Source organism: Meriones unguiculatus, chromosome 8, assembly GCF_030254825.1.
Source record: "Meriones unguiculatus strain TT.TT164.6M chromosome 8, Bangor_MerUng_6.1, whole genome shotgun sequence".
Classification (NCBI taxonomy): Eukaryota; Metazoa; Chordata; class Mammalia; order Rodentia; family Muridae; genus Meriones; species Meriones unguiculatus.
This window is the reverse complement of record NC_083356.1, coordinates 8,526,555-8,540,974: the sequence shown is the minus strand read 5'-3', so window position 1 is coordinate 8,540,974 and position 14,420 is coordinate 8,526,555. Positions and strand designations below refer to the sequence as shown.

Below are 14,420 nucleotides of genomic sequence, written 5' to 3'. Positions count from 1 at the left end.
CTCAGTCAGAATTGGAAGCCTGGAAACACTTGGTTCTATTAATAATGAAGGAATCAGTAGGTGCAGGAACAGGAAAAATTAACTGAGAGGAAAAAGGAAAGGCCAAGCCAACAAGAGGGTCCTCCCTCCATGCCCTTTCTTATCTGTGTTGCTCCAGCATTTGGGCTGGGTCTTCTGATATCAACGTGTACGATCAGAACAATTCCCCAGGTGAGGCCTCCTGCTCAAGTGTTTCTAAGTTGTGGCAATTTGACATTAATCCTGCTCACACCCAGTTTTAAGTCTTCAGCTGCTTCACACAGGGTTTTCCCTTGTTGATCCCTCTCGTATTTTGCCATCTGTCCCTCTTGGAGGCCACTTCCTAGCTTCTACTACAATGGACTGACTATTTCTGATCCTTCATCATGTTTAATGCCTATCTACTTAGCAGAATGAAGGCCCTCCCACTAGGGCCAATGACCTGTCTGGACACATGTTCTTGGCCTTGATAATGGTACCAGGTCTGGGTTTCATCTTTTGGAACCAGTCTTAATTCCATTCAGAACTAGTGGTTGGTTACTCCTGTGATGTTTGTGCCACTATTGCATCAGTGGGCATATCTAGGCAAGAAAGTGAGTATTGTAGTTTACAGGTTATGGATAAGGTTGATGATAAATGTCTCCTCTGGCAGCATGTGTAGTGCACAGTCCCTCCAGCCTGATGTTAGCTAGCCAACAGGGTGAAAGCTTCCAGGTGAGTACAGGTTTGGTTTCCTCATGTTCTATGACTCAAGTATGTGTTGCCTTGGCTGTAGACCAGGCTGGCCATGAACTCAGAGATCTGCCTGTCTCTGCCTTCCAAGTGCTGGGATTACAGGCATGTGCCACCACTGCCCAGCTTGGGGTAGGGAGCTCATGGGATCTCAGCGGCCAACAACTCCAAAAAGAGGTCACACATTCATGACATTGGGCTTTCATTTGAAAGCCTGTTTTGTGTAATAGGATCATTGGGGCCTTGTTATAGCATATGTGGTAGTTTGAATGAGATTGGTCCCCACAGGCTCATATATTTGCATGCTTGGTTCCTAGTTGGTAAACTGTTGAAAAGGATCAAGAGATGTGGCCTTGTTGGAGCAGGTGTGGTCTTGTGTGTCACTCGGGAGTAGGGTTTGATGCTTCAAAAGCCCACACCAGGCCCAGTTTCTTGCTCTGCCTGCTACCCATGGCTCAGGATGTAAAGCTCTGCTGGATTATATCCAGGGCCCTGAGCACATGCATTGAGTATTTAGCTCTTGAAATGTACCCACAGTCCAGGGAGAAAAAACTACATCCTAACCCAACTACAACCTAGTCCTATTGAGCTTTACAAATACTTCAAGTGAAACAATACAGAGGGTTCAGAATACAACCGAGAGCCCACCCTCAACATACAACTCTTAAATGGAGAAACACAGAAAAGTAATAAAATCAAGGTCACATAATGCTGCCATGTTAATGATTAATTACACAGTAAAAGAGTCCAATGAAGGTAAAGAATATGAACTATCAGACTAATAGAAAAGAATAACTATAATAATCTGATGAAATCCCTTCTGAATTAAAGAAAGTAACAGCTAAATAGCTGAATAAAATAAGGAAGATAGTACAGGATATTAAAGATGACTTCCATAAAAATACAGAAATACAAGTAAAATAGAAATTTTGTGAATGAAAGCTCATTAAATCAAGTTTAAAAATAATCAGTGGAAGGCCTTACTGGTAGAATGGATCAAGACAAAGTAACTCAATGACAACATTCAAGAAACAATAAACATATAATAAGAAAATGGAACATGTGAAGTCTCTTGGACACTTTTAAAAGAAAATGAACCATGGGCCTAGTAAGAAACCCTATAAACTGGAAGCCTAGAAAGCAAATAGAGCCTAGAAAAGAATCTCCACACATTAGAGTTAAAACTCTAAGGATACAGGATATTGAAAGCTATAACAGAGAATTACCATGCTGTATATAAAAGCGACCTATCAGAATAACATGAAATTTCTCAATAAGAAATTCTAAGCACCAGGAGGGCATGGGCCAATGTCTTTCTCTACAAGATAATGACTTCCAGAACATATTATATCCAGCAAAGCTGTGAGATGTGTCACTTCCCATGTGCTGTGGGGCCAAGCTGAGTCAAATATGGTTGCCACTCTTGGTCTTGGGTGCCCTTAAGATGCTAATGATAAGACTGTGTTGCTGTAGACAACACATAGTTGAATCATGGTATATGGAAAAAAAATCAAGCTGATACAGACCTTAAGCTTTATTCCTATTGGCTAGTTTTCAAAGTGCCAGAAGATTCTGTTTATACTAGTAGGGGAGAAAAGTATTCAGCAGTCTTTCATAGCCCTGGACCCCTACAATTAAAACTGTGCTGGCAAGAGCGGCACAAATGATTTGGAGGTATCCAATCACTAGCTGATTGGATTCAAAACCCACCTACAAGATGGAACCCCTGCCTGGTACTGCCAGAGAATAGAAGGCTGCGGAGCGTTCAGGTGAAAACGAGAGGTCTATATCACACCCCAAGGCTCAAAGACCATCACGGAAGATGGGGTAGAAAGACTGTGAAAGTCAGACCTAGTGAACGTGTGCTCTGAAACATAATTTACTGAACACCACAGAGTCGCTGAACACAGGTGGAGCCCAACAGCTGTGACTACATGCACAAGACCCGAATAAGCTCAAGGCAGCCAAAATCTGGCCATGGGTGGAAGCGGGACTCATCAAGTCCCAGCTTTGGCTGAGAAGCAATTGGTAGTTGGTGGCTACTGGGAGAGGAATGCCCCTGAAATGCCACCCATGCTCAGTACATAGTCCTGTATCCATGCCCACGGTGTCAGCACGAAGTAGATTCAATAGTGTTTTGTTGTTTTGTTTTTTGAGAGAGAGAACATGAAGTTGAAAGGGGAAAATAGAGGCATGGGGAAGATAGAGGAGAAACGGAAAGGAAGAAAATAGGGTGATTTAGGCCAAAATATATTATCTGCTTGTATGAAATTCTCAAAAAAAAAAAAAAAGGTTAAAAGTGTCACTTATTTACACGTCTGAGGCATACTGTTTGGTATGTCTAATGTCACCAGTCAGGCATAAAGTACTAAATTTGTCTTTACACATGAAACTAAATATGTTTGCAATAGTCTTCCAGAATAGAAACAAGAAAGCTGGTCTGGTTAGAATAGAGGAAAAGGGACTCCAATACTCTAATACTTGATGCAATGGATTTGCTGTCATATCAGCTGTGGTTTGGAATCCTGCTTGCTCGATGCATGTGTTACGCTGCCACTAAGCTTCCTCTGGGCCCAGGATGGAGCCCTCACCCATGAACCATCTGTTGTTCCTGTGGACCACACTGCCTCGATGTCGTCATCTGCTAACTCCTGACTACAGTCAGGACACAGCCTCCAACTATGTCCATGTACAAGGGACATATAGAAAGAACCAGGCATTTTTAGCCTTTCTACTGGGAAACACGGCCTACCAGACAAAATGAGCCATATCTGAACCATCAGAGGAGTCCCAAGCTGAGCACCAGGATGAACAAGGACATCCCTTCAGAAATGTATCTTAGCAAGGTGTTAAATTGTCCTTGCTGTAGACTTCATGCAACCCTCTTTCTGTTGCAACTTTTTGTCATGTTCCTCCTCAAATCCCAGTATGCAGAGGGTTTTTGTTTGTTTGTTTGTTTGTTTGTTTGTTTTAATATACACAGTGAGCAACATGCTCTGGATGACAAGGTAATGTCAGCTTAGTCGACCATTCTTAAGCTACAGTTGGTTTTTAATAACTAGATGCTGAGTGACTTGGGGATTCCTCTTTGCAACATCCAGTTAGGCTACAAGTCTAGGTACCTAAAACTTCAATTGTCTCTAGCTATCTAGAATTTGTTTGGAGGAAGCATGCAGACATCCCGTAGACTGCCAAATCTGACAGATTAGACGTGATTGTCAGGAGACCCAGGTTGAGAGTTTTGAGGAAGCATACCTACAGAGAAATAGAAAATGTCTGGGTGACGAATGCCCACCCTCGGTGTGCGTGGCCCATCTCATACATTGCCACCCTTGGCACAGGCCTAGAAAAAAATCATCATTATGTTTATTTAATTTGGTCAAAGCAAAACAGGGTTTCTTTCAAGGTCCCATTTTATGAAATGATGGGAAGAAGTGCCAAAATTAAGAGGTGACACTAAATGATGGAATGGGAAAATGGCTGCCTTTGAGGCTGGCTTCGTGTCGCTGGGGCTTTGAAAGTTGGCTGTGTTCTGGTTTGGCTAGCACATTAATGGACACATCACACTGAGACCATCTTTTCCACCATCTGGGTTGTGCGTCTGATGAAGCTTCTTAGTGCTCAGAACACGGTTCAAAGTGGCGATGGCAGCTCATCCTCTGACACTTACTGTGTGACAGACGAAACGAAGAAAAATGGAACAAAGAAAAGGAGCAGAGACTCGAGAGAAAAATTAGAAGATAAAGCCAGAAGAGGCAGAAATGGCACGTGCTAAAAAAGAGGAACACTGGATCTGGTTTCCAAGCTGATGCTTCCTAAAGTGAGGGGCGATTCCTAATCCGTAACAGGTCAGGAGCACAGCAGTGGTGCTGTGCGGAGATGAGGGTACCAGACAGCTCAAGGTGACCTGTCATGTTCATCAAAGCAGAAAGCCCCTCCACCACCACCTCACACATTAAATGATTTGAAGCTGTAAGATCAGCTCACAACATATGACTTGGCACTGTAGGTCATGACGTCAATGGTGATGACAGGTTGATAACATTTATGAAAACGTGTCAGGTTCTGACACAGCACCGAGATTTTACATACTGACGCCTGAGGCAACGGAATGAGACAGGTGCCATGGACATCTCAAAAAGATGTCTGATCAAAAAGATCAACTGTAAGAGCTGGAGCCCGGAGCCCTCCTTGCTCTAGCGCTTTCTAAACTGTTCTCTATATTGAAAAAGAGAGTGAGAGCTAGCTAATTTGACACCTTCAAATAACAAAAACATTCTCAAAAAAAAAAATAGCTTGCTTAATTGAGCTACTTTTCTTCTATTTGCAGTTCAGAACATAGAGGTTCAGATGAAATGTTTGCTTTGAGACCAGTCAGTGGGTACAAAACTGTGAAAGGAGCCTACTTTGCTTTAACATCTGTAAACTGAACAGCTTTTCTGGATAGCAAAATAGAAGTGAGCCGGCTCCCAGTGTTTTCTCCCTCCATGCATAACGGTACTAACCCCATTTACCGACAAGCACACACCAGACAGGAGGGACCCGCTTTTCCAGCTGGAAGGCACCTTAGAGATTATTGCTGCATATCTCCATCTCAAGAGCTGAGGAAACCCCAGGTTGTCAGCTTCTTTAACGTGTGTATCTTCATTGTGATGGCATTCCGGCCTAAAATGCTTCTCTCCTTTCTCCAATTTGGCTTTATTTATGGAATGAAGGCATCAGAAAAATTATCACACTAGAAACAAACTCATCTGCTTCCAGTGAGGCAATATTTGATATTGTTATGACCATCCTCACATCCGAGCCGTAAAAGAAAGACATGTGCATAAGTGTGAGGTGGAGATGGATTTTGTCTGGATGTAGAGATCGGCCGGAAGCTGGTCCAAGGATGCCTAGAAAGAAACTGTGTGGAGCACTGTGTGAGAGCCTCACAGGCTCTCCAGCAAAGGGAGGAAGTAATCTTGGCAGCACTCCAAGTCCTCCTCGGGCAGAACCATCAGGAGTGGCCAGCAGATGCCACTCTTGCCAGTTCTATTTCACACATTTAAACTATTTTTTAAAAATGTTATTATAGAAATAAGTGAAATAAAAGAAACAAAACTGTTATTTTAAAATATTAAGTGGCCAGAGGAATGCATAGTCGGCTCTGTGCTGTATAGTAGGTTTCTGATGGTACTTAAGCCAAGAGGAGAGTAGAATTACAAAAAAAAAAAAAAAAGTCTCAGCAGGTGATGTCCTGTAAGGTCTCTGTGAGGATTAAATAGGATGAGGGTGTGAAGTTTGCTTTCCTTTAGAAGTCTTCTGTTTTTCTTTTTGGTCAGAGACTGGGCGAGAGGAAAGGCAAAGAAAGATGCAGAAAGTTGAAGAGACTGATTTCAAATGCCTTTCCTTCTAAAACAGAAAATAAGGCTGTCTGTTGAGAATCTGGGACAGAAGGAAAACAAAACATTTGAGCAAAACAGCAATGCCTTGAAATATGCAGGAAAGGAAAAGAAACAAAACAAAACAGTAAACCAGCCAGGAAGTTGACAGTCCTGGCCTCCAACTGCTCACTTCTGCTTTCATGTTTCCATTCTGATCAGAGTCACAAAGAGCTCCAATTAAAGTGGCTTAAGGAGGTGAGGTGAGAGGAGGGAACCGGGAGGGAAGGAAGAAGGATGTAAGGGGATGTGAAATAATTAATTAATTAATTAAATGCATTCCTAATGTAACCACAGTGTGTGTGTGCCGCACCCAGAACTCCAGCGCTTGAGATGCAGAGGCGCCAGAGCGTGAGCAGTGCCTAGGGTACACAGTGAGACCCTGCTTCAAACATCATAACACAGCAGAACACACGTGTGTGTCTTCAGGCTTGGCGTGGTGGTACACACCAGGAACACCAGCTTGCGCAGGGCTGAGGCAAGATGGTCCTTGTCGGAACACTGCCCACGAATTAAGGAAGCCCTGTGAGAATTCTGAGAGCTTGTGACAAAACTCCCAGGCAATGAGATGAAATTTTGTGGACTCCATTCCTCCATAGCACGGGTTGTTCTTGACAGGGGCTCTCAATAAGATCAATAGAGCCAAGAAATCTGGGCCCAGGGGCCCTGCAGAAACTGATGCACCAACCAAGGACCATGCGTGGAGAGGACCTAGACCCCCTGCACATATGTAGTGGATAGGAAGCTCAGTCTCCATGTGGGTTCCCTAGTAAGGGGAGCAGGGGTTGTCCCTGACATGGACTCTCTTGCCTGCTCTTTGATCACCTCCCCGGCCACAGAGGAAGAGAATGCAAGCAGTCTTGAGGAAACTTGATAGGCTGGGTTCAGTTTTGTAGGGGAGGAACACCCCCCTTTCTGACAACAAGGGGAGGGGCATAGTGAGGTGGAGGGAGGAAGGGTGGGATTGGGAGCAGACTTGGGAGAGGGCTACGATTGGGATGTAAAGTGAATAATTTTTTTAAAAAATTAAATTAAAAAAAAAAAGAATGTGCTTCTGTGCCCCTCCCAGGTGTAAGTGGGAGTGGCTTAATTACGATTACGCATCATCTCATCCACTATCACTCATCACTCAGATGATGTTTCCGAGCACAGGCTCTCCTCATGACTGCATACAGCCTAAACTCCTGTGACCTTTGCTCAGGGCCTTGCTTCACCTTCAGAATGAGAATTGTCTGATGCTCTAAATAAAGTTGGCTATTGCATGAGACTTTAGTTTTACTTATTTTAGGCTCCAATCTACCAACAACAACAACAAAAAAAAGGCAAACAAAGAAAGAAGAATAGAAAAAGCTTTGAATCTGGGCAAGTGATGCCCTCTAAGGTCGCTGTGAGAATTAAATAAAATGAAAGTGTGATGTTCACTTTTATTCAGAAATCTTCTTTTTTCTTTTTCTTTTTGGTGACAGGGTAAGAGAAAAGGAAAAAAAAGAAAAGAAAAAAAAAAGATGCAGGAGATGATGTTAGCAGAGCAGTAACAATCATGAATTGCAGGCCAGCCTGGGCTACACAGTGAGACCCTGATATACATACATACATACCTTTGGATCTATATGTATATATGTACATGGAGAGAGAGAGCCAGGTCTCAGGAAAAGAGACCTATCTACATACACATGCGCACACAGGACACACACACAGACCACACATATACACAAAAGTGTTCCCGTGTATACTCGATTGATGAGATAAATATGAACTTAAGGGGAAATTGTATGTTGCCGCACATGTGAAAAGTGTAACATTTTAATTCGGTGGGAAAGGGCTCTAGCACTGAGCCAGACCCCAGCTCTTGACAGTTGTAGTTGACTTACCCACTCTAGAGAGTCAGTAATTTGTAGGAAAGTGACAACAAACAGCTCATCCTACGCACCTGCTCCCTGCCTCGGGAAAGCGTCGTACAGCCCACCTACTTCCCTGTGTGTGATCCTCTCGCCCTAAGGAAGAGCTCATCATTTCCCTGCCCACGGCCTAGGACTTTGTCATGTGATTTGGTGTGGCCAGTCCAGCCCACGCACCACCAGTATCCTGTGTTCGCACAACCTGCAGAGGCACAGCAAGTCTGGACACTTCTTCCCACACTGCCTTTGTCATGGGAAGCGTGTGTGGCCACACAGGAGCTGTTCTGTTCACAGCAGTGTGAAAAGCAGGGTCACTCCTGAAGAGATTTCAGTGCAGGTTCTTTTGATATGTGAGGAACATGAAACAAGTTTACTAGCACCACACAGATACATTGTTTAATTTAGATGTTTATAAGTTACAAGGCTTTAATAACAAATGAAACATTTATTGGGAAATAGCATACATTTTGTCTTAATGTCTGTGACTGATTGGCAGAATCTCCCCTTTGTTTCAAAGTTCAGCAAGTGTTTGACCACACTGGCACTGACTAACTCTCTTATACATCCCTGCTAGCAAATATCAGAGAAAACACTTTGAGGGTAAAATTAGTACGTTGATATTTACTGGTAAAATGCATTAGTAAAGCCCATCTTGTTGTTTATGGGGTGGACCGACACAAGAAAATAATTGTTAATTTGTTTTTAAAAATTCTATCATCATATAATGCACATATTTTCCACATAAAAACAATCTCTTGATACCTGAGAATCTGCTATAGCGGCAGATTTTTATATTCATTCATGTTCTGTCTTTGAGAACTCCGCAGCAGAAAGCAGCTGAGTTTCTCTGCGATGGGCACTATTGATCCTCCGTGTGACAGATCAGCACAAGGCTGGCCATCTGTGCACACCTGGGAGGGCTGTCCCATTAGGTTTACTGTGGGGAAGCTCCACCCTAACTTTGGAGGAGAAAGCTTTCACTTTTTCCTGCTTTTCTTTGTGTTTTGCTGGTGCACTCACTGGCTGGACTGTCATTTCCTCTGACATCAGCTTTTCAGCTTTCTCACATGGACTGAAGACCAGCGTTATCGCTCTGGTATTATTCCGGCATGGCTCTAGCATTGCTCAGGTAAGTGTCCAGGCCATTAGCACCAGACTTTGATGGCTGGGGCATCCAGCTCTCCAGTGTGAAGACAATTACCACTGGAGTTATACAGACTACAGCCTGCAACCCAATTCAGTAAGTCCCTTTAAAATATGTTATCGATCCTGTTCCTCGAGACTAAGGGTTCTCACTCTCCCTGATGCTGTGACCCTTTAATACAGTTTCACATGTCGTGGTGACCCCAACCATAAAACTATTTCATTGCTAATTCATAACTTTCATTTTGCTACTGTTATGAATCATAAATAGCTACGTTTTACTAAAGTCTTAGGCGACTCCTGTAAAAGGGTCATTAGACAAAAAAAGAAAAAAAAGAAAGGGTCATTAAACAGAATCCACCCAAAGGGGTGTGACCTACACATTGAGAACCTCTCCTCTAAAGAACCCTGATATAATTGCTCCTCTAAAGAACCCTCTTATAATTTTTTTCTTTTAATCAGGAATTGACCAAAACTTAGGATCACTGGAATTTTAAGAATCTCCATCTTTCTGCTTGGTTAGCAAAATAAAGTATTTAACCTTGAGAAAATAGATCTTTAAGGGTAGTTAACATATATGAGCTATAAAGGCATAATAAACATTATAAAAACAGCACACTGCTCATAAGTATATAGAGGTAGGCCTTGAGAATAAAATCCCAGCATCTCATATCTTCTCTGTTTTGCTGCAAATTTTTCTATTTAATACTTAACATGAGCACAAATTTTTAATAAAAAAATTGTATTACATTTTTAGAACCATGTTTATTGAAGCACCAAAATTCATAAATAAAATTAAAGAAAAAAAGAAAACAACGGGCCAAAATCATATCAGTAGAGAGGATGTTGTCTATGTGCTTATTCGATATGACTGTTCACTTGATATTTGCTGAGAGATTCAATAATGCTTAAAATATAGTGACTTAAAAATACTTTCTCCTAATTCTTATTTGATCCATTTTAACAGTGACAATAACACTTCATTGTACGGTATGAAACCGATCAGGGGTTTATTTATGTGTGTGTTTAACTGTATGATATAATCATGGTCCAGCCCAGGCTGTGAACATCAACATTTTCTTGGTAAAATTCACTCAAACATGCTTGGACTCAGTATAATAAATTATGACATTTTTAAAAATGATCCTGATTGCGGTGATCTGCCTGTCAGGTTCCTCCTGAAAATCCATAAATATTAAGAGGTCTGAAACCCTGATTAGCACCCGGACAAGAAGACGGTGAACATGGAAGCGTCAGGAAGCCAGAAGTGAGAAGGGAGCACCAAGCACCTGTGTTTTCGGAGTACCCCCTTTGCGGTCCTTCCAAGTTTTGAAACGTTCAGAGTACTTGAATTGGGAGCCCCGTAGCCATGTGAGGAATGCATTTCCCACAGAACCCTCCGCATCTGCCGTAGACTTTGGTTCCATCCTGAAAGGGTGAAGAAGTAGAAAACACAGGAGACTTTTATACAAGCCTGTACCTGTGCACAGCACAGGGAAAAGTGCCTGCTTTGAATCATGTGGCTGGAGCCTGAGCCAAGGATCCATGTAAGAGCTGATGTCTAATGAAGGTCATGTGTGGGCCTAGGGGGACAAAAGGATATTATACAAAGTTAACCATGCAGATATGTGAGTCACCTTCTACCCCTTTCTCAATCTTCTCATTAGCGCATTTCAAAGATGCACAGCTGGGAAACTGCAGAACGTGGCGTGATGGGCAGAAACAGAAACAAATGGGTAGCAGATAGACGCCATGGTCAGAACTGGGCTAAAACAGGAAATAAGCTTGGGCTGATCATCTGAGGGAAGGAGGCATGTACTCTGTGCTGCCTTCATTGTACTTACAGACATGGAAAAACTAAAGTTGAGGCTGGAGAGATGGCTCAGAGGTTAAGAACACCGGCTCTTCTTCCAAAAGGCCCTGAGTTCAATTCCCAGCAACCAGATGGCTCATAACCATCTATAATGAGATCTGGTGCCCTCTTCTGGCCTGCTGGCATACATGCAGGCAGAACACTATATACATAATAAATAGATTTAAGATAGAAGAAGGGAAGGAGGGAGGGAGGGAGGGAGGGAGGGAGGGAGGGAGGGAGGGAGGAAGGAAGGAAGGAAGGAAGGAAGGAAGGAAGGAAGGAAGGAAGGAAGGAAAAAGAAGGAAGACTAAAGTTGGAAGGGTAGAGAAGGAAATTTCTTGTGTTTGGGACTTTGTGAGACAGAGGAACGTTGCTGTCAGAAGCCCTTAAACTCCAGAGAACCAACGGTATTGAGAACATCTTTGTGGATGTCTTTTTTTTTTTTTCCTAACTATAACAGAGGGAAGTTGAGCTTATTATGTTTTGTGGAACATGAATATGTTCTCATTGCCACAGTTGTGTTTGGCTTTTACACGTCTCGGTTTTATGCTTGGGTATCAGACTTCAAATATGCTGTCAGGAACATTTTAACTTGATACAATAGGTCCTCTACAAATTACATAAGTAACTTAACTTTAGGAATTATAACAAATAGAAAAAAAATGAAAGATTTTACTAAATATTATTATCTTCTAGTGAGTTTAGCAAAGACACATTTTTTTTTATATTCAAGGAAAATATTTAAAACCTGGATACATAAAATCCAGGCTTTTCATGGAGTTCTCTACATTTATAGCAAATTAAGCATAATCGTGTATCCTTCAGCAACAAAATATTTTAAGACTATGACATGGGAATATTATATTGCATTTTGGTCACAAATATACACTTTAATTGAAATATTACATGACTTTTTTTTACTCTTTTATTTTTATTTTATTATTTTAATTTTTACTTTAAAAAATTTTAAATGTCATTTTTTACCAAGATAAAGAGAAGCTAAAAACCACTGGAGAGGGTGAAGGCTATGGGGGTTGATTAAAAGCAATATTAATGAGAGTACTTATAACCTAGGTTCACTTTCCCATACAGGATCTCTGCCCTGCTGTTTGACTTAATAATTAAGTAATTTTAGTAGTTATTATTTCTAGGATATGGGTACAATGGTAAGGTTTCAAAAAGAATGTTTCTTTTCGGGTGTTAGCATATTTAGATCCAATATTTTAAATAGAAGAACGAGGATATATTATTACCTATTTCAAGTTTGTCCTTCCTCTTTTAGAAATATCACATACGGCTGATAATTTTGTGTGCATGTGTACAACATACCTACGTGCTCATGTGGGCATGTGGGTTTGTGTATGCGGGTAAGTGTGCACATGTGTGAAGACATGTGGAGGCCAGAGGTGACCATCAGGTGTCTTCCTCAATGTATTTCAACTTTGTTTATTGAGGCAGCATCTCTCATCGGAAGCGGCACTCATTGGCCTGGCTAATGAGTTACAGGAGCCCTGCTTTCTCCACTCCTCCTCTGTAGCACAAGGACTATGATGCAGGCTCTGCTCCACATGCTTATTTGGAAGGCACTTTCTTAACTGAGCCATTTTTCTCTCCCCATACAACTATCTATGTAGATAAAAATCACAGTTTTCTAGATAAAGGTAAACAAGAAAATAGGAATACCATATAGATAACCCATATTCCTGAAAAACACTTTGAGGATATTTGTTAAATGATTCAGTTCAATAATCCATTCACTGAACCAAAGATAAATAGAAGATAAATAAGCAAGAAGACAAGTAAACTCCAGTTTGAACCATCATTTTGAGATATTGGACCCCATGTCTCCATTTGGGTTCTGTTTGTTTGTGTGTGGTCTTGCCACACTTGGGGGTTGACACTTGGGCTTGAGTCCTTGCTAGGCAGATACTCTACCACGGATCTACAACCTCAGCCTTCTTTTCCCTTTTGTTTGAGAAAAAGTCTCACTAAATTACCCAAGCTGACTTTGAATTCACTCCATAGCATTGCCTTGAACTTGACAGTATTCTGCCTCATCCTACTGAGTAGCTGGGTTATAAATCTACGCAGCTAGGCCTACTGCAGTTAAATCCCCACCTTCAAAAAATACATGCGTGCTCTGTCATAAGGTCCAAACCTGAGATTCATGTTCATGTGTGTGGAGCCCATATTTGAATTTGTGTGTGTCTATATGCGCATCAATAAAATGGACTTGTTCCCACCCACCTTGTTATATGTGGCATGGTCACGGTATACCGTAAGGTTCCAGTCATTGGCCTCCTGTGGGTTCGCACCTGAGGTTCAGTGCTAGCTCACAGCACAGAAATGATTCCTGTGCTCCTGGGTCCTATGGGACTTACTTGAGATCTGTGGATGATGACGGAGGTATGCCTCCCCTGAGCGAGCCACTTTGCCGTGCTGGAAATCTTCATCCCGGTTCCCGCTAAATTAATGCTGAACTGCCCCTGCATCATGAGAAAATAAAAACATAAGATGTTTAGAAGTGTTCTTCTCCGGAAGCATCAAGCGACTCAGGTTATTTTGCAAGGATCTTAAAACAGGTGAAGAAAGCTGATGCACCGTCACTTAAAGAAAGCGAACCAGCTAAGGAGTTTAAAATCGGACTACAAAGACGTCTTCTCAATTACAAGAGCAATCAGAGTTAAAACCGTGTAATGCTAAAGTAGCTCTGGCACACTGTGCTCTCTGACGCCGGCAGCCAAGAGAGGTGTCCGTTGCTCCCGATGAGCACTGAGGATGTTTGGTCTGAAGGATGAGGTCCAGTCACAGCTGGTGAGCCCTTGATGGAAGAATATCCAAGGGGACTAAGATGTGCCAAACTTTAACATTTCTTGAACTGACTGCTTAATTGATAGTTTTTGTGGTGCTCCATCTGTTTGAAGTGTTTTCGTAATCTTTGTTATTATGACTCCTCCCTTCTGTACGGAGAAAATTACTCCTTTAACTGCCAACTCAAAACTGCTGAACGTGGCATTTTCCTCAATCAGATCAACTTTTTAAAGCCCCAGAAGGATGTGTGGATTGCAATGGCACGCCACTTACACATTATCGTTTGTGTTCCCTAGAGGCTTGTGTCGCTCAAGATGTATTTTTTCTGTCAAAATATTTCAGGTTACTTTGTTGGCAGTAAACTTCACCAGGCTGTGCAGCTATGCACCAGAGGGGAAGCCTAAGAAAGCCCTTAGCAGACTCCAGTGACTTCTCAGCTCTGATGAACACCAGCAGACTTCAGGTCACAGGGGCTAGAGTCTGTGGTGGTTTCCGTGTTCCAGAGACTTCTGGGTGAGGGAATAGTCTCCTCCTGTCTTCACA

The 14,420-nt window shown here is 42.1% G+C and overlaps 1 protein-coding gene across 1 annotated transcript in view; it reads right to left on the bottom strand.

Annotated features, from left to right (window-relative positions):
- Positions 1 to 8,481: 8,481 nt before the first annotated feature.
- Adamts20 (ADAM metallopeptidase with thrombospondin type 1 motif 20) overlaps positions 8,482 to 14,420 on the bottom strand; it is a 117,775-nt gene continuing 111,836 nt past the window's right edge. Inside the window, exons 38-39 of the mRNA XM_060388762.1 lie at positions 13,448 to 13,552; positions 8,482 to 10,639 (exon numbers count right to left, since the gene is read on the bottom strand). Coding sequence (XP_060244745.1) covers positions 10,550 to 10,639; positions 13,448 to 13,552 — 195 coding nt within the window. The 3' untranslated portion in view covers positions 8,482 to 10,549. The remainder of the gene's footprint in view (positions 10,640 to 13,447; positions 13,553 to 14,420) is intronic.